At 32.3% G+C, this 22,179-nt stretch overlaps 1 protein-coding gene across 5 annotated transcripts in view; it reads right to left on the bottom strand.

Moving 5' to 3' along the window:
* Positions 1 to 3,548: 3,548 nt before the first annotated feature.
* ATRX (P-loop containing nucleoside triphosphate hydrolases superfamily protein) overlaps positions 3,549 to 22,179 on the bottom strand; it is a 31,281-nt gene continuing 12,650 nt past the window's right edge. For 4 of the 5 annotated variants that reach the window (XM_047309142.2, XM_088096860.1, XM_088096859.1 and 1 more), the window contains 18 exons: positions 22,096 to 22,179; positions 21,257 to 21,823; positions 20,509 to 20,840; positions 19,160 to 19,250; positions 18,866 to 19,081; positions 17,851 to 17,970; positions 16,529 to 16,695; positions 15,175 to 15,316; positions 13,713 to 13,862; positions 13,573 to 13,628; positions 13,185 to 13,485; positions 11,983 to 12,118; positions 11,085 to 11,146; positions 10,717 to 10,943; positions 9,551 to 9,754; positions 8,191 to 8,269; positions 7,856 to 8,115; positions 3,549 to 4,084 (listed from right to left, as the gene is read on the bottom strand). In XM_047309142.2, the coding sequence (XP_047165098.2) occupies positions 3,715 to 4,084; positions 7,856 to 8,115; positions 8,191 to 8,269; positions 9,551 to 9,754; positions 10,717 to 10,943; positions 11,085 to 11,146; positions 11,983 to 12,118; positions 13,185 to 13,485; positions 13,573 to 13,628; positions 13,713 to 13,862; positions 15,175 to 15,316; positions 16,529 to 16,695; positions 17,851 to 17,970; positions 18,866 to 19,081; positions 19,160 to 19,250; positions 20,509 to 20,840; positions 21,257 to 21,823; positions 22,096 to 22,179 (3,564 nt within the window). In that variant the 3' untranslated portion in view covers positions 3,549 to 3,714. Of the gene's footprint in view, positions 4,085 to 7,855; positions 8,116 to 8,190; positions 8,270 to 9,550; positions 9,755 to 10,120; positions 10,221 to 10,716; positions 10,944 to 11,084; positions 11,147 to 11,982; positions 12,119 to 13,184; positions 13,486 to 13,572; positions 13,629 to 13,712; positions 13,863 to 15,174; positions 15,317 to 16,528; positions 16,696 to 17,850; positions 17,971 to 18,865; positions 19,082 to 19,159; positions 19,251 to 20,508; positions 20,841 to 21,256; positions 21,824 to 22,095 lie in introns of those variants that run through there. The other variant, XR_015781630.1, reaches the window with a different exon arrangement.

Raw genomic sequence — 22,179 nt, 5'->3', positions numbered from 1 at the left:
CCATGAACATGTACAAACCTAGAGTTTCTCTTATTGTTTTGTATGATATTCTTGTCGCCCATGTTTATATGAAAATTTAGCTAGTTTTTGGAATAGATACGACAATCTGCTCAATATGTTTTTAACTGTCTCTGTCGTAAAATAAATAAGTTTACCATTGAAAGAGTGTGGTGGGAAATCGAATGCTAAATTTAATCTCTTTGAAAAACAATCTTTTTAACCTTATTTTTACAGTGAATTCGGGTTCTTGGTGCTCAATCTCTAACCTCTGTTTTAGTAATTATAAAATTAAGTCAGACTTTAGTTATCTAGGGATATAAATTTACACAAAAAATAGTAAAACTAAAATTGTAAGAAATTTTAATTTTTAAAATTATCTTTTCTATTATACAAAGAAGATTATTCTTTTATTTACATTTTCTTTTTTAGTTTTACCCTTTACTAAACACTTTTTTAAATAAAAATAATTATTCAAAATAAAAAATTATTTTCAAATGTATCTTTTTGATAACTATTTTTTTAAATTCAAATAATCATTGTAAAAAAAACTATTTATATAATAAAAATAATTACTTAAATTATTTAATTTTCTAATTATTTCTAATAAAAAATATTTTATAGTTTAATTAACTTTTACTATAATAAAAAAAGTGAACACGCTTATGTGTTTCTACTAGTTTATTTAATAAGTTTTATATAAACTACTAAACTCAATTAATTAATGTATTTTTTATTGAATAAATTTTTTTTGTATACTTTATGATCAGTATTTTCTTTTTTAACTTGAATTAGTAAATTCTTCTTATAATCTTATTGAGTAATATTTGCGTTTTTAAAATTTTAAGTTGATTTATTTCAATAATGAAAAGATAATTACTATTATATTAAAAAAATAAATGCATGTTTATATTATTAACGCAAATTATTCATTTAAACTAGCATATAAATTTTGAATTGTTATTATCAAATAATTTTCTCATAATAATTTTTTTTTAATATTATTTATCTTAAGTCACAAACCCTGACTTAAAAATTGATATTTTTTAAAAAGGTTTAAACCCTCCCTTGGTCCTCAAGTTTGTATGGAAATCTCAGTTTGGTCATCATCTTTTTTTCTGTCTCAATTGGATCATATTTTTTGTAAAAATGAGCACATTGTACCATAACCGTTAAGTGGTGTGAGACGGCGTTAAATTGATGTGAGCTGGATTTTTTCATTTACTGACGTGACATTGTGCACTAAAATTGAAAGGTCACGTGGTGATGTTTTGACTAGAACCAGATCTTCTCCTCCCTCCCCCTCTGCTTCCTTCCATCGGCGCCACTCACCAAAGCCTCTGCTTGAATCAAAGTCAAACAGATCGAAATCATTCACATGCCAGAGAGGGATTAGAGAGTACCAAAAAAATTGCCAAGTTAGAATTAGAATGTCAGAGGCTGCGGCTTCTGGTCCGGAAACGGTTACCAGGTCCTGCTGCCCTGGCAAAAATGAAAAATGAAGTTGAAATGTTGGGACGGGATTCGTTTGAAATAAGGAGGAGCAAATTGAGCACCAACAGTTTACTGGTTGAATCTTCAGTTGACACTTCTCCTGAGACTCCCATTACAAAAATCAATACTTTGACAGAGCAGTTATGTGCTGTGGAAGAAGAAAACAAGGTTTTAAAAGAATCCCTAAATAGGAAATTGAATGAGCTTCAATTCTCGAGAGTAATGCTTACTCGAACAGCTTCCAAACTTTTGCATCTTGAGTCGCAGATTGAAGATTTACATAAAGGGCATTTAAGTGTACAACATCATATAAGTAACGTTGCATCATATAAGCTTCCAATGTCTGATCACATTTCAGACTTCTCAAAGTCAAAGAGGGATATCCCTCTCCTCATTCCGGATCTCAAGTTCCTTCTCAAGCACACGAACCTCATATGTCAGAGAGGGATATCTTTTCCTACAAGAATCTAGGAATGCCAACTGGCTACATGGTCCGTGTTTTCCAGTGGTCTGTGATTGTGTTGTAGATGGTGGGTGGCGCCGATGGAAGGAAGCAGAGGGGGAGGGAGGAGAAGATCTGGTTCTAGTCAAAACATCACCACGTGGCCTTTCAATTTTAGTGCACAATGCCACGTCGGTAAATGAAAAAATCCAGCTCACATGAATTTAACGCCGTCTCACACCACTTAACGGTTATGGTACAATGTGCTCATTTTTACAAAAAATATGATCCAATTGAGACAGAAAAAAAGATGATGACCAAACTAAGATTTCCATACAAACTTGAGCACCAAAGGAAGGTTTAAACCTTTTTAAAAATACAATACACTTAAAAAAACAGTAACAGAGCAATCACATCACAATTTAATTTAATATATTACTCCATATATTATGTAATTTGCTAAATGAATTTTTGTAAATAATTTACAATATAAAAAAAGTTGTGAAATATTAATAATTCGAATTAATATATTTTTTATTTTATAAATTTTTTCTTCTTTTTTCTCTTTTTTAAATACTTTTTTTTTTTTTACTTTGATAAAATTAATTTTACAGGTATCATTATACATATTTATTCAATTTAAAAATGTTTATTACTACCAAAATGTAATTCAACCCCGCAATGGAATTCATTGACAACTCTGGCCTATACACAGAAACCTACCAAAATGTAAATACTAAATACTTCAAATGAAATATGTTAAGATCATTATTGAAAAATACCAACAAAACTTCCTCCTCCTTTTGATGAAAAACCATTGCTATTGCATGTTTTCGAGATGACCTAACATCTTTTCAAATAATCACGAAATTAATATAACGAAGAGAGTTATTCCGGCACCTTAATAAATTTCTTCCTGCCTCTTGTATAAAAAAACCTTCTCATTTTGTCCTCTCTTCGAAATGTACAATTCAAAAACAAAAACTAAGTTCCCCATTATGTAATTCACAAGATTGTAGGCAGTTTTTCCTGAACCTTAATAAATTTCTTCCTGCATCCTATATAATTTGTTTTTTCATTTTGTGCTCTTCAAATTTTACAATTTAAAAAATAAAAATAAATTCCGCATCATATAATTCAAAAGTTTCAAACTGTACAGTCCAAAACTTATTTAATTTTTGCATTGTACACTTTAAAAAAAATAATTTTTAAATTACATGAAGTAAAAAAATATCTTCTGAGTAAAATCTAGAAATAAAAAAGAAACAAAACAAGAGTGCAGGATAAAAGTTACGAAAGTGCAGAAAGAAACTGCTGCGACTGTAACAACTATCATCTAACAAAATGAAAACAAAAGGCAACCTAATGCGCGATATTCTTTCTATGTTTTGTTTGAAAAGGGTAATTATGCAAGCATGGCCTCTGTTTCCATGATTTGATTATAGTAACCTTAGATATTTTTCTTTTGATATGCACTATTATTACCAGCAAGTGATCACAGACCAGGATATATTTCTTGAAATATGATGAACCCACCCAGGGACCGACACGACGCTTTGGTATCCAATAAGCTGATAAAACACGATACTATTTTCCACATAGAAAAGCCATTAAATGCTCACGGCAACAAAATAAACATTTCTATTTCATTTTTTGGGAGGAACATGTTCATCCAGAAATGATTTAAATATGGGGACATAACCATTTACGATAAAAAAAAGATTTATATATATATATATATGAACAGATTAGATTATGTCATCCTTCATGTTGCCACATTCCTATCTCTTCTTCAAGTCTTCCCACCTAATCTCCTGGGCACATTCCCCACAGATAGTACTGCAACCGAATTTTGTTCCCTGGCTTCGAAGTGTCAACATGTGCGCAAGGTTTGTGCATTTCCGTGATGCGAAACGTCGGCTTAGTTTACTTGGCAAGATGTTACAGGTTTCTGATACGAGGGGCACGTCATTTGGAATTTCTGGTTTCTGAATAGGCACAATAGACTCACCTAGTGGTACTCTCTGGACTTCTTCCCATTCCAGGGATTTTCGGTAAACCTCCCAAGCCATATCTTGCTCCTCTTTTGATAGTTTTTCCTCTTCATTTTCTTGCAACAGGGATTCATGTTCATGATAATTGGCAATCCACCTGTGAAGAAAGTTATTTTCGCTGATGTGTTAGATACGTTCTACTTACTGAAAAACAAATCCAGAGAAACTAAAAACAATAATCCATATTTTCTACGGATCTGTCTTCAGCACAAATCCTTTAGTCTGTGTACTTAGCTGAAATCCTTATTAATGTACAGATAGCCACTCAAAAATCTGGTTCAACTAGTGTCCTAATCGTGCTAATGTGACCTGACTTCATATGCGGAAATATGCCCAGAAAAATATAAGTCAGATTTATTTAGGAATTAATGAATGAATAACTGCAAGTTTGCGACAAACGTGATTTTTTGTTAGATGAGGTGCGGTCAGAAGTAATAGGAACTACATCAATTGGATGCTTAACGTCCATCTCCAACTTTCTGACATACCAAGTCCCAACTGTTGAAACTAAGGGTAATTAAACCAAAAAACTTTAACGAGTCTTAACGAAAGCCTTTGTGATGAAGTCTCTCCTTAATTTAGAATAAAATATACAGACTTTAATATCCCTCTCAACTTGTGTAACCAAATAACTAAGCTAATTACACATCATTTTCAACAGAGAATGATAAAAAATAATCAGCAGGCAAATATAACTGCAACAGATTTGCAGAAAACATAATCTTTGAACCAGAAGAAACGGAGGATTAATAAACTGTTAGGACACATGGAGAAGAGAAATTAGTTAAGGTAGTTAGAGTATTCAAGAATCAATTACTTGAGGTGTTACTGAGATATAAATAGGAAAGAAGGAGAGAGTAGGAGGAAGGAGGTGACTTTTGTAGATTAAGCTTTAGCTCTTTGTGAAGGGAAAATCCTTGAAGGAGAGAGGGCTCTCCTGGTTTTTGTTCTTTCAGTCTATTCAATAAAAAACCTTTCTTTTCTTTCTCTTGTCAATTCTTGGTTCCTAACATAAACTGATTCAAAATACCTCTGAATCAAACTTCTGAGTAGATTATCTGATAGTTGGCAAAGCTATATGTAGTAAATATGGCTTTGTACAGTGAAATTCTGAGTCAACTATTATTTTCAACACATTCTAGTTTACCTTGAAAATTGTACAAAAAAGAAAGATTCTAGGCTACCTGGTTCAATCATTTTTGGGTTTAGCATCACAAGTATCCTCTACAAGAAACAATCTTATCCATACTAAGAACATCCCCACATAGTGGAGCTAATTCTCTTATCTGACATATACACTATATACAAGACTGAAACCTGAGATTTTACTTAAAAAAGAATGAAACAAATAATACCAGAACCAACCACTAACTTAATTCAAGAAACTTATTCCTTTTTATCACACTCAAGTTCATAATCAATATATATATATATATATATATATATATATATATATATATGTAATAAGTTTCTCTAATAAAAATTCTAAACCTACCAAATTTATTTTCAGAATACACTTATCAAAAGAAATAAATTTCTAGGAATAGAAAATATTTGTAATATGCTTGTAGCTCTTAGAATAGGTGTGATGATGCTGAGATTCAATCCTTCATTAAGCGAATTATTCCTCTCCTCCTACACCTAGGTCATTTCTTATGTTCATATGTCGAAAGAAATTGCAAGTTACGAAACAAATGGAGATATTGAAACATAAAAGAAACTGATTTTAAATAATCGTTCACATTTTTTAGTTAAAGGTGAAAACGTGCTACTCCTATAAAATAAGACAAAATAATGGGTCAATTTGTTTAAACTTAAACCAAGTATTTTTGAAATAAAAATTTTTTAAAAATCATTCATTTAGAATGAAAAAAGGGTTTTCTTCTTAAATAAAAGCAGAAAATTGCATATTTTAAAATAAGCAGATTAGACAAACACATTAAAAAACAGAAATATGCTTATTTTATTAAAAATATAAGCAGAAACAAACCAGTCCAATACAGTAAAAATGCATCTCAAACAAGAAACTTTGGGATACTAGAGTCCTAAACCAAAAACTGTTTATTCTTTGATAACAGGTATTTCAGGTAGTGGCTGTTGCCCTATTTCAAAGTAGTGGCATGGCTGTTGCCCTGAAATGTAATAAAGCAGACCACTCTATTTTCTATTGTCACACCTCCCCTGAAAAATGTGTACTTCATAGAATATGATATAGTTATTATAGGGAATGATGCAAACTAAAATCTCTCAATTAAAGAAACACTAAAGCAATAATTTTGAGACCAAGGATCTTAAAAATCAGAAAATATTTTTAGGTAGAAGTAGCTCAATCAAAGAAAGGAGTTGTAATCTCTCAAAGGAAATATATTCTTGATATCCTAAACGAAACAGCCATGATAGATTGTAAACTAATGGATTGTCCAATGGATCCAAATGAGAAACTAATGGCTAAGCATGAAGAATTTTTCTCTAATCTAGAAAGATATAGAAGTTGGTGGAGTCAATTCATGCAAAATGCTTGTAAAGATCACTGGAATGATGTCATCCGTATCCTAAGGTATCTCAAAAGAGCTCCTGGACAAGGACTACTTTAGGAAGATAAAAGCAGTACTCAAATCTTTAAATATTGTGATGCTAGTTTGGTTGGTTATCCTATAGACAGACATTTTACCACAGAATATTGTATTTTGCTTGGAGGACATATTATCTCTTAGAAAAGCAAGAAACAAAATGTTGTTTTCTGATCATTTGTTGAAGCTAAGTATAGAGCAAAGGCATCCCTCACTCGTGAGTTTATATGGGTATAACAGTTCCTCCAAAAACCAGATTTTTCTGAGATTCAGCAAATGAAGATGAACTGTAATAACCTGGTTGATTATTCAAAAAAAATTTATCCAAGGAAATTTACCCTAAGTTTGTCAAATCAAATGATCAACTTGGAGATGTAGTAACAAAATCCTTAAGAATACCTCATAGTCTTAAATAGAAGTTATTGTTAAGGTGTTGTGTGCTTTGTGCTAGACCCAGTTCCTAGATATATCTTTTCAGATTCTCTTCTCTCCCTTCTCATTCATTGTATCTTGTGTATCTAAAGTCGTTATAAATGAGATACTAAGAAAGGGAAATTCACTCTAAAAATTTCAATATAATTCCCTTGTATTATTCTCAAGTATGACCTTCTAAAGAAAGAGCATCACGAGAACCAAACTCGAAACCTTTTTGAACCCACTAATCAAGCAATCATTATTGTCCACAAAATTGCTTTCCTACATATCATTTGTGTTTATAGGGAAAATAATCACAAACTTTTCATCATTAATTTGTACATGCACCTCCCTTTCATAGCAGTTTGTCATGGACCAATTATCCGAAATGCTTAGGCTATTTGGGGAAGGGTCATTAATGACATCATATCTAACATGCTTGTTCATTTAACTACTTACAGGACTAATGAATAATGCACAAATTCATTGTACATTGACCTAAAATTCAACTTGTCTCTAAAAACTGGGGCAGGAATGATAAAAGTCTTGACTGCTAGGTTGTATATGACCTTATATCCCATCATAAACCAACTAACCCAAAAAGCTTAAGTTGTTGAAGATAGGAGGCTTATGAATAGATTTTATATCTAACTATTTAAAATAGGATACTGTCTTCCAAGTTGTAAACCAAAATGTATGATGATAATAAAAATTACCTTGTGAACTTCATTTCTACATGTAGATTCACCACTTAACAGGATCCAGTATTGGAAATTGAAAAGAATGTGGGAGAATAAGGATACCAAAAAGTCCAATTGAGGAAGACAGCACATTCATGAGAAGAGTCTCAAATGAAAACAATGGATAAAGTCCAGAGAACCTACCACGGATGATGCTTGCTAAGTAAGCTTTCCATCAACTTATCAGAATAACTACTTCCATTTGAATGTGGTGCTGTGTGTTTCAGAGAATGCCCAACCGAAATTGGGTTTTCTTGGTGCTCGTTTTCTTGACCTAGATCGCCTAAAGTCTCAGGGTTGTCATCATCACCAAATTCAAAGAGATGCAGCATTTCTTCTTTAGAAATGGTCCTATGCACCTGCTGCCTATCAACCACCCTAGCAGCAAGCCCCTCCTTTGTGACCTATTGAAATCATTCTGGAGTGAGAAAAAAAAATCGACAAATGAAAAATAGAAGCACATCATGTAGTACTACTACCTGGCGCTTGTATATCTTCTCTTCCATAGTTCCATGAGCTAGCAATCGATAAGCAAATACAGGCTTTGTCTGCCCATACCTGCAAACATGAAAATTATTTTTATTTCAACCACACTGTTTAACAATTACAATAGGGTCTGTTTGAAGAAAACTCTTTCATAAGCACTTCTAGGTGAGAAAAATTTGAAGAATAAATTAGCTTATAGACAGGTTAAAATAAGACTTTGGGGAAGCCAATACGAAATCACTTCCACAATTTAGCATATGTAAAAATGAAATTTTAGTTTATGGAAAACCCAAATTTATTCTTGCTTCTAATGTCTCATAAAAATACTTCCGGAGAAGTTTCTCAAAACATATAGAAATTAAGGATCTATCCATGAAGACTTTGATTTTTAAAACTAGCATAGATATTCAAAATCAAATGAAGATTTTGATTTGTAAATTTTGAGGAATCAATTGCATACAATACTGTTAACAAAGCACCTACTTTCCCCCAATATAAGCATAGATATTCAAAATCAAATGAAGATTTTGATTTGTAAATTTTGAGGAATCAATTGCATACAATACTGTTAACAAAGCACCTACTTCCCCCCAATATAAGCAAATGCTTTGGAAGGAATAAGAAAATATCGATGATCATCATTAATAGTGTAAACCCCAACTTTCACCTTGCAGCTTAAGCTTTTTGGGTGAATGGATTCTTGACATAATTTTGGAGCCTCTATAAGATCAAATGGTCTACAGAATTCACCCTTCTGTTATCCATTCTTCTCAAGAAAACCAAGTTTAAAATAAAGGTAGGAAACATATATGCATTTCACACACTTCTTCAAACCTTAATGAACTCTTGCATAAGGGCTTATGTCAAAGACAAAATAAAATTCATTAATGTGATTTCACTTTATAGCTTTTATTTTAGGAGTTTCTTTGTAACAATTAGTATTAACTGTTAGATAAGTAAGAACTCTATAGGACATCTCTTTTGTTTTTTGTTGAATTTCAATTCTATTCAGATAAGTAAAGATGAATGCGAAAAATTGGAGGATAAGAGAATCTATTTAAAAAACAAAAATACAAACAAACAAAAAATTAACTAAGCAAAGAAATGGCTATAAAAAGACAATGAAGTTTACAGCAAGTTGAGGCCAAGCACCCTATATTATCCCAAAGCACTGCTCAAATAAAGAATTTTCCGTAAAGCACCATTAATTGTAACTTATTCCATCATCCCCACTCCCCCAAACATTTATTCCTACTCCGATTTCTCAATATACAAAAGTACACTATTTTATAAAAAATGTTTCCAACAGAAGAAAGCCTTCTTGGACTGAAGGAGAAATTAAAAGGAGCTTACCTCCATGATCGATAGATAGCCTGGAGATCATATGTTGGATTCCAAGAACCATCAACTATAACAACACGATTAGCTGCTTGAAGATTTATACCCAACGAGCCAGCTCTAGTTGAAATCAGAGTGCACTTTACCCTCTTATTCAAAGGCTCATTAAATCTCTCAACAAGCTTCTGCCTCTCAGAACTCACTGTCCTCCCATCCAACCTATACGTTAACTCATATCAGAAAATAATGAAAGAAAGAAAACACTACTTAAATACGAGCCCTCTAAATTTTGAAGTATTAAGATAATAGAAGGTTTCTGTATAGAACATCACATGTGCATTGAGATGAAATCAGTAAAAGAGAAGAAACATATGAAACAACAAAAAGCATATAGATTAGACAGTCCCGAGTAACAGACAAAGTTCATAAAAGGGAAAGCAATAAACAACCAGAAGAAACCAAATCCCAAATTATGCTTTAAGAACTCCAAGAAAAATGATACATTAAATCCAATGACTAGCTCGTGTCTCCTTTGTGGGATAAAAATAAGGTTTAAATATATTTCTGGTCTACAGTTGGCTTTACCTTGATTTTGACTCAAGTTGTAAATAATTTGATTTAGTCCCTGCCATCAAGAACATGCCAAAACACTAGCTAATGTCTGGTATAATATGGGGAAAGAAACCTAAACAAAATAAATATACAGGGATCAAAACCAAAATTGAGTGAAAACTATGGGGACCAAATTGATACTAATTTTTTGTTTGTTTATAAACTATGGGCAATAAAAATTCTATGCTATTCCAAATATTACAGAACTAACCAACTGAGTATATATGTAATGAAAATCATACTTGTGGTTTCATCATAATTTTTTCACCACACAAAAAGAAAAATAAAAAAGTATGCAAGTATAAAGACTATTGAGCAGACCAATAAAAAGTTATATACAGAAGCTTGTTATCAAATAAAAAATCAATCTGAAATAATTTAAGAAAATTCAAGCAGCCATTAACACAACAAGATAGTTCATCCCCACCCAAACAATGTCTTTAGATGAGTCTGCAAAAAAGAAAACATACATTTTGAACCACAAAAATCAGCTTAAAAAAACAATACAAAGCAAATCAGTAGTTAAGGAGTAGCATCAAGTTGAGCAGGTTTAAGAAATAAGGACTCACCTATACCAATCTTTCCCCTTCTTCCAAAACTTTCCTCGTTTTCCACGTCGACGTATCCTTGAGAGATAAAGTTCAATGAGGTCTAGGGTTGGTATGCTCTGACTAAAAACTAATACCTTATCACCCACATCAGAACTCATAGTTAGTATCTCCATCAGCAAAACCATTTTGCCACTGTGATCGATCTCTTTATATATTTTTCCATGAAGAAGGTCATTCCACCAACCCTGGAACGTGAAAACTAAGAGCATCACCACTGAAAGCATGTATATTAAAAGGACAATTCATACCACTCAATCCAGCATAAACTCATACAAAGTAATATCATTAGAACAGGACAAAGCCATTACTTTTGTTAAGTTTCATACCTTGAGGAAAAAGCCATTACCATCTTTCCTTTGCAATAAGTCATTTGCAAACCCCATCTTCTCTGCAAAGTAGTGGATTGTTAAAAAGTAAAATAACGACTTTAATTTGGGCAGCAGATTTTATTGTCACTGAGACTATGCTTCCTAGATTTTGAATCCCTTTATTGGAACTAGAAAATGGCTAAGGCAGCAATATCATAGTGTTTGATAAACAGCAAACTAATTGATGTAGAATTAAACTATGAAGATTATATATATATATATATATATATATATATATATATATATATATATATATATCATGAGACATGTAGGAGTAATTCCAAAAGATTACCAAATCCCAAGCTCCTCACACACTAAGCACACAAAAGCAATAGTTTAAATTAGTTTATTTGTTTATTTGAAAGTTCCTATTAAGGTAGACCTATTCTTAATAGTTCTTTTCACATTTCTACCTTGACCAACATTTTAAAAATTAGTAAAATGTGATCACTTATGAAAAATAAAATTGACTAATTCGTATTGTCCCATCACAAAACTGATGGCACTTGTGACCACTAAACAATGTTTCACACATTAGAGAAGCAGTTGTTCCTCAATATAAGACCCACTAACCACTAAGTGTATTATTTCAATAACCTTTCAGATATTACAACAAAACAAATGTCAAACATAAAACGTTAAATTAATCTTTTTTAAAATATAAGATGTCATCATACAACATGGAGAACAGGTTTTGAGAGATTCAAAGCATACAATGACAAACTAACAACATGATTAAGCAAATACAAAAAGAGAAATTAAATGCTAGGGTCAATCAAATAATAACTTTATTAATCAATAACAAAAAGCAAATATTAGAAGCAAAAATAACAGGTGCTTATAAAAGAAGGCTTACCTCCAGCAAGAACATTATAATCAGAATTTTCGTCACTTGAACTATCATCCACAAGAAAATTCTCAACAGCATCCTCTTCTTTTGCATATTCCTTGGCTTCTTTTGTCAACTGCAAGATCCCAGGGTGGTTCCATATCTACTACGGGCAAAAGCCAATTTATCACCATCAAATGCTAAAACAAGAAAAAAGCCGTAATTTAAATTGTCCAAGAAACAATGACATTTCATTTCAGCTCAAAGCCAATACATTTATTAAATTTCATAAAGACATCAAAACAAATATGCAAATTTGAGAATTGTGAAGCATCATCCGTTCATTAAAATCTGATATTTAATAAAATTTTCACCTTACATTTTAAAATGGTACAATATAAAAATAAACTACTAAAACAATTATCATTGGGGAGCAATATTCAGCGGTAAAACGAGTGACTTATCAAATAAAGTATCAAAGCCCCCCAAGAAATTGTGTCGCATGAGACCTCTGTGAAAAGAAGCTTGCCAAAGAAACCAGTATCCAAATCAACAAAGTCCATCATAAAATTGTTTCAAAATTCAGACTATGATTTAGTCAAGTATTGTCTGCATAAACTTCAGTCCAAAAGAACCTTGCCAGTGAATCAATAATTAATCAAAAAGGGATACCCACATTTGATGTCTAATTTTAACTTCCTGAAATCTTATGAAGGTTAAAAGAAAATCTTAATTTCAAATCAATTACAAGTGCCCACCACTTAAATCTGTGTACTTAATAACAATTCTTTAAGTAAAAAACATCAAAATTTTGATGCCATCATACAATCAAATAAAAACTACATTACATTCAGATCACATATATCACTTCTAGTATATAAGAAAGCGTCACATGCAGGTTGTATTTAGAAAAGAAAAATAAGTTAAAAGCCATTAACACAGCTTTGCATGGTACCAAGTAGGAATTAGCATAATTTTATATTTAAAAAATTTTAATTTTTTTTAGCTTTCTTAACCTCCTTTTAAAGGCAATAAGAAGAGCACAATTTAAGAAAAAAGCAGCTATGAATTTATATACATCAAAATCAGCTCTTGAAATAAATAATACAGGTGTAGTTGGAAACTATGGATCATATCCGATACCCTATCGATTTATCACAGATTATAATATATACAAATATTTCTCAGAAAATTAAATTAACTACTAAACTCCTTGAAGGCACACTCACCCGTGCTAATGCCTGGTACCCAGCAAAAAAACATCTCTTCCTTAACAATTCAGGATGCTCCTGGGTAGTGAACCCGTGCACATCAAGGAATCTCTTATACAATTTTCTCTGCAAGGGAGATAGCTTAACAGTTATCACAAACACAGTTTTTGGTGGTAGATCCTTCTTCACCACATTCATGTCCATTCTTTGAACAAAGCCTTTTAACTCTTCATAGAGGATATGAGACCTCTGGTTCATAATTTTCACATCTGTCAGAGTTGAATTGGTGTGTTGTCCATTCTCTATAGGATTTTGGAAGCTGCAAATAAATTAAAATACTTGGTTAGACACATTCCATTAATATAATTACAGCAAAAACCGGAACAATGAGAAAAGAAAGCCTTGCCGGTTCCGAAATTCATGGCTGCTTCCAAGAAAACCTTCTCTTACAAAATCAACCATCTATTTCATATAAATGCAAGAGTCAACAAGACTGCACGCAAAAACTTAATGGTCAAACGATTTTTAATTTTTAGACAAACTTACACAGTAATACTCCATGACATTGTTTTGAAGGGGTGACCCAGTAAGCGCAATTCTTCTCTGGCACTTTACTTGCTTCAAGGCCTGTGTTACATCAGCCTTAGTATTTTTTATCATATGGGCTTCATCACAAACAAGAATGTCAGGACCATCCTGCAGTAACATATCAACAATGTAAGGAATGCAATTGCAAATGACACAAATTTGAATATCAGCATTATTCAAGATATCCAAGTACAAATCCATTTAATATTCTACTGCTGCATTAAACAACTATGGTACTGCAATATTTAATGTCCTGATTTCACCCAGAGTTAATTTTCAGCATTCTTGTCCTCTGTGCTGTGGCTGCCAGAAGGTGTAGATCTTCAGGACCTTGAAATTTAAGCAACACTTTCAACGTGCAACCTACATATACCATCTCCAACATCCTTCTGGTGAAATGCGGACACATCTTTCCACTATTTCAGCCCTTTTTCTAGCAAGAAATCCATAACCTTCGCTGCTGGAAATTTCATCTGCTACTACCAGCATATTTCACTTTTCCAAATACAAAATAGCAAAAGCCACTGATATCAGAATTGTAGGTGTTCAATTTTGTTCAGAAGAAACTACTCGCACGCCACCAGTTCATTCTGCACTGTTCTTCAGTCCATGCTGCTTGTTGTTTCAGAAGTGATTGTCCATGTTTGGTGTTTGTGGTTGTCTCTTGCAGATGCATTATCCTTCCAAGACAGTGCTCATTGGTCTCTCCAGCAGTCATCCAACGTTTGGACTAATGTATGTAGTTGTGTTTTCTCTCCAACCATGCTAAATAGTTTATAACCTCACTTTAGGTTTAAGCTAAAGTTTACATTATGTATCACTTAAGTTAACAATTGGGGATTTAACAATTAATCAACCTTCATCCATAAAATATATGTTCACTCAAAACAGGGTAGACAAAAAAAAATCTAAATTACATTTTATTTAACAGAAAATAGTCGATGTTTTTAATTAGTTCAGGGTGTATATTCTTTGAAAAAGTTAGAGTTTTTCGTGAGCTATTATTAGTCTAGTTTTTTATAAATTCCCTTTTCTTCAAGTGATTTTGCTTGTTCTACAAGAAAATAATTTAATTGTCATGAAATTTTGTATACATTCTGAATTTAAAATAGAAAACACATTTTATTCAAAAAGAATAAAAGCAAATGAATCCTAGATTCACTGCCGTATATTTAATAACATGTTGGAGTGTTAGTCAATTATATTATTGTAGTTAATATCTAAACATTAACAATGTCATTAGTCCTTTGTTAGCTATTATACTTAAGGCACTCATAATACAAGTACTAAGAAGAAGATTATGCATAATTCACATGTTCACTTTCACTCGAACATCATTTCAAATACTTTTTCCCAAGTAAAATCAAGTTGATATAATGCATAATTATGTAACACTATGAAGCATAAATAAACTGGTTACCTGCAAAGCATGGCACATTTCTCTGGCCATGTTCCGATCTTTCACATGCTTCCCAAAAGACAAATTTCGGAAAGCAGTATAACCAATCAAAAAGACACCACCTTTAACTCTCCATTTTTTAAGCAATTCCGCTCTTCTATCCCTGAGAAAATAAAAGCATGGAAAAAATGAAGGGGGGAATAGCCACGTGGAATTGCAATTAAACTGTTGTTATTACAGGTTCTTTGGTGTCTAATAGGCACATTTGCAAAACCGGTTCATCGGAGGAGAAACATCTTTAACATTTCAAAAACACATTATTGTACCCTAATTATATGATCATTGTTGCCTTTATCAATATTAATTAAGCTTTTTCATTGTAGATATTAATGAATGTATTGTTGTGTTTTCTTAAACATTATGTTATAACATTTGAATTATGACTTAAGACAAACAACATCTATAAGTGAAATTTAATTTCTTTATGTCATACTAATAAATATGATCTTATTCCTGTTTAATATTACTTATTAAAACTTTAAAGATGATTTAATTACTAGTTTAACATCGGCTCAGCTATTTTGTATCCTCCGCATTCACTAGTTAAATGACTGTTCCCATTACAATCCAAAATCCCATACAACAGGAAAACGATAGAAAAATAAAAATCATTAAAAAGAAAAAACAAGGGAACTGTATCCTGCCAGGTCTTAACCCCCATTTCTAAGCAACCAATTTTCCACCATATATCCATTACAGTAAATCCCCTAACTGTTCGTTAACAGATAATCTCACACCTACATTGACACATATGCAGACAATTAGTTACTAGCATATTCTCCATCCCTTCCACCTGTGTGCCATCAACAGGTCAATTGTCACCCGTCTTTCATTTTTCTTTTTATTGAATTTAGCAATAGAAGAGTACTTATCAGTGTCTAATTGTGATAAATACTCTCATGAAATGGTAAAAAGATTAATATACTTTGATTAAATCATAAAAATCATTAATTAAGATCCAAGAGATCAACTATAAAAAAAAAACAGGAGGATAATAGAAAGAAAATAAAACACCGGAGTAAAATGCAAATATAATAAGATATCCATACAATATCCCTTGACTTGCAAATCCGAAAGTTTTATAGAAAATAATGAAATAAGCATTGATACAGCCCTCATAGTTTCAAGACATACAAATTGAACATACACTCCACAGGTACTTCAAATTTTCAAGAAATAAATGCTAAATTGAAAGATTCTTTGATCAAGAAGAAAGTACACGTAAAACCTATTTTAACTTCAATGTGATTATATGCTCCTACATGTTTTAACTCTAGTGAATAGCATAACAATGTCAACAAAATAATAGGCAAACCTTGGTACGTCTTCCAGCATAAAGACTCTGAGTGGCTTTAACTCAGAAGGTCTCCACTTAATGAACTCTTGCCGCCAATTATGTAGTACGTTGACAGGTGTGACTATAAGTGCTGTTCTTAACCCCAGATCAACACATCTCATTGCAGTGTACAAAAAAGCTATAACCTAAAAGGTTCAACACAATCAGTCATCAGGCCAAAACCATCAAACAGGAAAAGAAAGGAGATGGTATCCAAAATGTTGAAAAAGTATCGAATAAAGATAAAGTCAATTTATAGCATATAAATAGGAGCAACCCTCACTATACAACCCGGTTTTATAAGGATAAATTAAGTTTAAACCTACTTCCTAATATGTATAAAAGGATATTCTAACGAAGTATATTGGACCTATTGTGCCACTTGCTATCACATCATTACTGGATCATCCATAAATATCTAATCTCACACACAAGACGTCGTGAGGGGATATGTTAGAGATTCCACATCGATTTGAGATGAAGTCAATTTAAAGTATTTAAACAAGAGCAATCCTCACCTTACAAGTCAGTTTTGTGAGGATGAGTTAAGTTTAAACCCACTTTCTAATATGTTATAACTGCATGCAGATGCCATGTAACGTCTCACTTCCGTGCATTATTGTGCCTTATTATACAACAGAGAGCCTTGTTCCTACTCCAATGTTGATGCTATTAAAAATAATACAATACAAATACTGATTACCTTCCTATTGCCATTGTAAACACTACTAACTTTACTTAAAGCATGTCTCATTAAAGTTCAATTTTTGTCTTGAAAAAGCATGTGGTTCAAAAGAAAAATAGGCTAGTTCAGAATCCAAAGATGTCCGATGGATTTAAGTCACTTTTAGTTGTGTTATAAACCATGTTTTAGGCTAACATTTAAGTTGTTTACATCATTTGACACATTTCAACTCAAATTTCAGACTGAAATACCGTCTGACACAAAAAAAAAAATTAATGTTATAGGAACAAATTCCAATTTCACGTCTAAGTTTAGAGACCAAAAACACATTTAACTGTTAAATTTATGCCTATCTTTAAAATAAAATTTAAATCTGCAAAATTATTAATTAAAGCTGTAACTACTTCTATTAGTTTTCGCAACTAGAAACCTGTTATGTAACCTAAGATGGGACAATTTCTTAAAAGTGATCGAAAGAAGAAAAAATATGTACCAAGTACTAAAAAAATTACAGTTTCACAGGAAAAACCTTGATCTCACATTTATTTTCAACAAAAAAATAATTCACTTCTCCATTATATATATGTAGTAAAATCTCCATATTGAGGTAAAATACCTGAAATGTTTTACCAAGGCCCATGGTATGAGCTAAAATACATCCAAGACCTTTATCCCCAGACTTCACTTTTCTGATTGACTGTATGATATTTTCCCACATGAATCTTATTCCAGATATCTGCAAATGTGCAACAAATTATATTATAGAAAAATAATAAATCTAAAAAAGACCAAACAAACTCCATGCAATAACTTCAATAAATGACAACTAAAATGCAAATGAAGAAATGGAAGACCTAAGACTGGTGAAAAGTAAGAAATAGTATCCCTACTTTGCTTGTTTAGCAATTAAACCACATTTTTCGCCCCTTTGGTTTGGTTATTTTGAAGAAATAATGTCCATTTTTACAAGATCATGAGAGATATAAAAAAAATTATTTCCTGAAAAATAAGTTTTCCTGCATATTTACTCTTGGTAGCAAATGAAGACACACCAACTATCCAATATGTACGGAATTCATGTTGTCTGATGATAATTGCTTGGCATGGTGCCGATAATAAGTTAAAAGTCCAAACAGGTATTCAGACTATCCCAAAATCCTCCAATTAGAACACCCATCAAAAAAGGTGTCATAACATCTGTTAAAATGTGATGTCTTTAATATTATTAATATTTATATAAGGGTTTTGTTAGAGGCTTTCCACTCTTTCACTTTTTTCAGAACTACTGTCTCCTATAAATGCAGTAGTAAGTTGTATCAGATTTTCTAAGTGAAATAAGACTTTTTAGCTTCTCTCAACTCTTCAAGTACATCCAGAAATACAAAACTGACATGAAACATACACTTAAACTTTTTCCCTTGCATCAATGGATAAGAAATACGCAAATAGCAGTCGAAAGCTCAAACAGAAACAAGCATATTTAATATGAACTAAATTGAATCCTAGTAAGGTTCATTGTCCCAAAATAAATAAATCAAAATTAATACAGAGAAAGAACTAGGTACAATGGAAATTTAAAAAAAAAATCGAGAATTTGTATCCAGATAACAATCCATAAAAAAATAAAATACCTGATGCGCCTTCAGTTTAGCTGAAATGCTAGGAGGAATTCTAACAGCTTCTTCACCTTTTTCCCTCACAACATTCACTATGTAACCTGCTAGAGCATCACCAAGAACTTCAACATTTGCACCTTCTGATAAATTCCCATTACATCCGTCAGGGCTCATCTCAATTGACGAAACAGAAAACTGTCCTCTCAAAGACTTCAGGCGTTCCTGACGTTCCTATAAAAGTGAGGATGATAATGAACAATTTGGCCTAGCAAAACAAGTTTTCGACAAAACAAAATTCACAAAACTCACCTTTTCAATTGCTATTTTCCTTTTTGTCTCTTCTCCTAATTCAGTATCATCAAGTATCCTACGAATCTTCTTTTTGGGTCTTCGCTTGGAGCTGTAAAAAAAATATAAGATCTGATAATGAACATCTCGGCAATTAAAACAGGGAGACTGCTATCAATAAGTAGTATAAAGTTAGAATAGCACATAAAAAATGTATCCATATGATTTCATATCAAATGAGACTTTTAGGAGTCTTACATTTAATAGAATGAATAACTTAATGTGTACTTAAACCATGAGGCTCTACCACCTACTAGACAGGTCTTTTGATTGGGTTCTCCTCTTGTACTACAGTCTCAACAATTGCCTATTTCATTAAAAGGTGGACTATGAATTGCTATCTAAAAGTCGGATTAAGGAGCAATATTGAATACTGATGTGACAGGAGCAGTCAAGTGAAAAATGGCTACCATTGGGTGAGTGTTGATAAGTTATAGTGAATATAGTGTATAGGCTTTAATGTTAGTATGACAACTTGCAGGTATCTTTGCACACCACAGTTAGTTATGACAACTGCTGAGTTGATAACAACAGAATCCTTTCAGTCTGTTAGAGCTAACACTCTGTATTAGACACTATAAATACTCTACTTGTCAGATTGAAAAGAATGGAATAACAATAGTTCAGTCTATTCTATATTTTCACTATCTATAAATTTTACAGAGTGAAAACCATCCTGAGAATGCTCTCTCAAAGTAGGGGGCAACATTAGGTCCCATATTGAATAGAATAAAAAACTTAATATGGTACTTTAAGTCATGAGATTTCCCCATCTAATGGACAAGTCTTTCAAATTGGCTCTCCTCTTATGCTTAAGTCTCTAAGAGACAGCTACATGAATAGTTAGAAGGAATGACAAAGAATATCCAAGATGAAACAACAATGAAAATAACAATATTCCACAGAAACCCATATAAGCCATCAAATAAATTTTCCAAGTGAGACATACATTCCAGAAAATAAAATAGTTAAATATTTTTCAATCCACCTTCATTGCCTTAATCGTCGTAAGAAACCATTAATACAAGAATGGTCAAAAGAAAAATGTATGTACTGATGTAAGAATCATTAAACCTTAGTGAATACCACTAATTCCTCAGTCTATAATATAAATTGTCAACTGTTAGTATGAATAATAATAAAAATATATGTATAAGCTGCGACGCTGGAGGAAGTGAAGTCTTATGCAGCACAAAAAGACAATCAGCAATATCAGGATAAAAGCATGAGTATGATATAATTTCATACTCATGAATATAATCAATCCATAGCAAGTGCAGTCAATTAATTAAGCTGCAACAATGACTCACCTCATTGTAACATTAATCTGTGCATCTGAATAATTTGAATCATCTGAATCGTCTGAATCATCTGAATCATCTGAATCACTACTAGAACTAGAAACTACTATACGAGCAGACCCCACAGCTTTCTCTAGTTGCAAGGACAGTCTTTGCAAAAGATTTGGACGACAACAACAACAATGCCAGCTAGTGGCCTGAGTTTCAGAAACCAATTCTACACCAATATTCTTCTTTAAACACTTGGTGCAGAATAAAATATTGCATAATTTACAACTAACTAATGCAATGTTTCCTCCACACCATGTACAGTAACCCTCCGAACAATCTTGTCCCAGATCCTGTGACAAGTAAGCATTAAAATTGAGTGAGTCTCCTGTAAGGAAATAGAAATATTAACTACAGACTGAGATGCTGCAGAGATTGGTGAGGGAAATGCCACATGTTAATGGTTAATGAAGCACATTAATTTGAACAACAGGATTTATTCAGGTTGCTTAAAAGAATAGCTCTTACGTCCTCCAAAGCAAACAGACAGAATTGTTTACCAATAAGCACAATAAAAAATAGATACTTGCCACAAATGGGGTGACCAAAACCATATGGCTTCCAACTGAAAAAAAACTGTTACTGAATATTATTAACATTAAAGTCTGTTTTACTGATATTAAAACAGGAATAGGTAATTATGCACCAAAGATCCGTCAGAAATCTTGAACAGTTTCAAAGCAAAACATTAGTAGATTTAGACTAGTACCTTTTCATGTGCCTTTTCTTTTAATAAGCGGTTGCAATCTCCACAAGTAATTACTTTCAAGAGAGGGTGTGGATGAACTTCAAGAGCGACTTTATCACAAACGGTGCACAAAAATTTTTCATCCAGACACTCTGAAGGAAGAGAACCAGTACCATTGTTACCTAATTCATCTTTTACTTCTTGAGTATTGCAATCTAATTTCTCCTTAGTGACTCCTGCTTCATCATCACTATCAATAACAACAAGCCGAGATTTTTTATTTTCAGCATCAAGCTCACCCCCGCTTACACGTTTGATTCCTCTCTGTTCAATAACACCATCCCCTGAGGATTTGGGTGGATCTGACAAGCCATCACTACTTGTTAGCTTTTCTTTGTCAAGATGATGACTGGCATCCAAACCTTTAATATTATCAGTCTTGATAAGAACACATGTATCATTGCCATTGTCAGAGACTACTTTCCCATTATCATTAGTTCCTTCTTTTGTATCAGGGTCTAAATGATCAGCATATGAAGGCTTTTGTGTAGGGCTGTCTGTCAACAGGATAGGTGTACTCATTTCTCGCTGAATTACAATACGAATTAGTTACAAGATATAACAACGGCAAAGGAATAGAACCAAATCAATTCAAAATCATTAACAATACCAACACTCAATTATGAATACAAAGAATATTTTACTTATCCCATACATAAAATCATTAATTTCAGTAAATTATACCAAAAAGAACCCATTTACGTTGAAAATCTAAAAAATTGCATCCATAACAAAAATAGATAGAAATGGTGTCAAACAGTTTCAAGTAAAAAAAGGAGAATGAAGTTATAAAAACTCACCTGTTTACTTATCTTTTTATGCCTCCTATGTTTCAAACGGATTTGAAGTTTCTTATCAACAATTGCATCATCTTCTTCTTTGAC

Source organism: Vigna umbellata, chromosome 8 (genome assembly GCF_029865625.1).
Source record: "Vigna umbellata cultivar VRB3 chromosome 8, Vumbellata_1.0, whole genome shotgun sequence".
Lineage (NCBI taxonomy): Eukaryota > Viridiplantae > Streptophyta > Magnoliopsida > Fabales > Fabaceae > Vigna > Vigna umbellata.
Note: the sequence above shows the minus strand (reverse complement) of the source record. Positions and strands in the feature narration are given on the sequence as shown.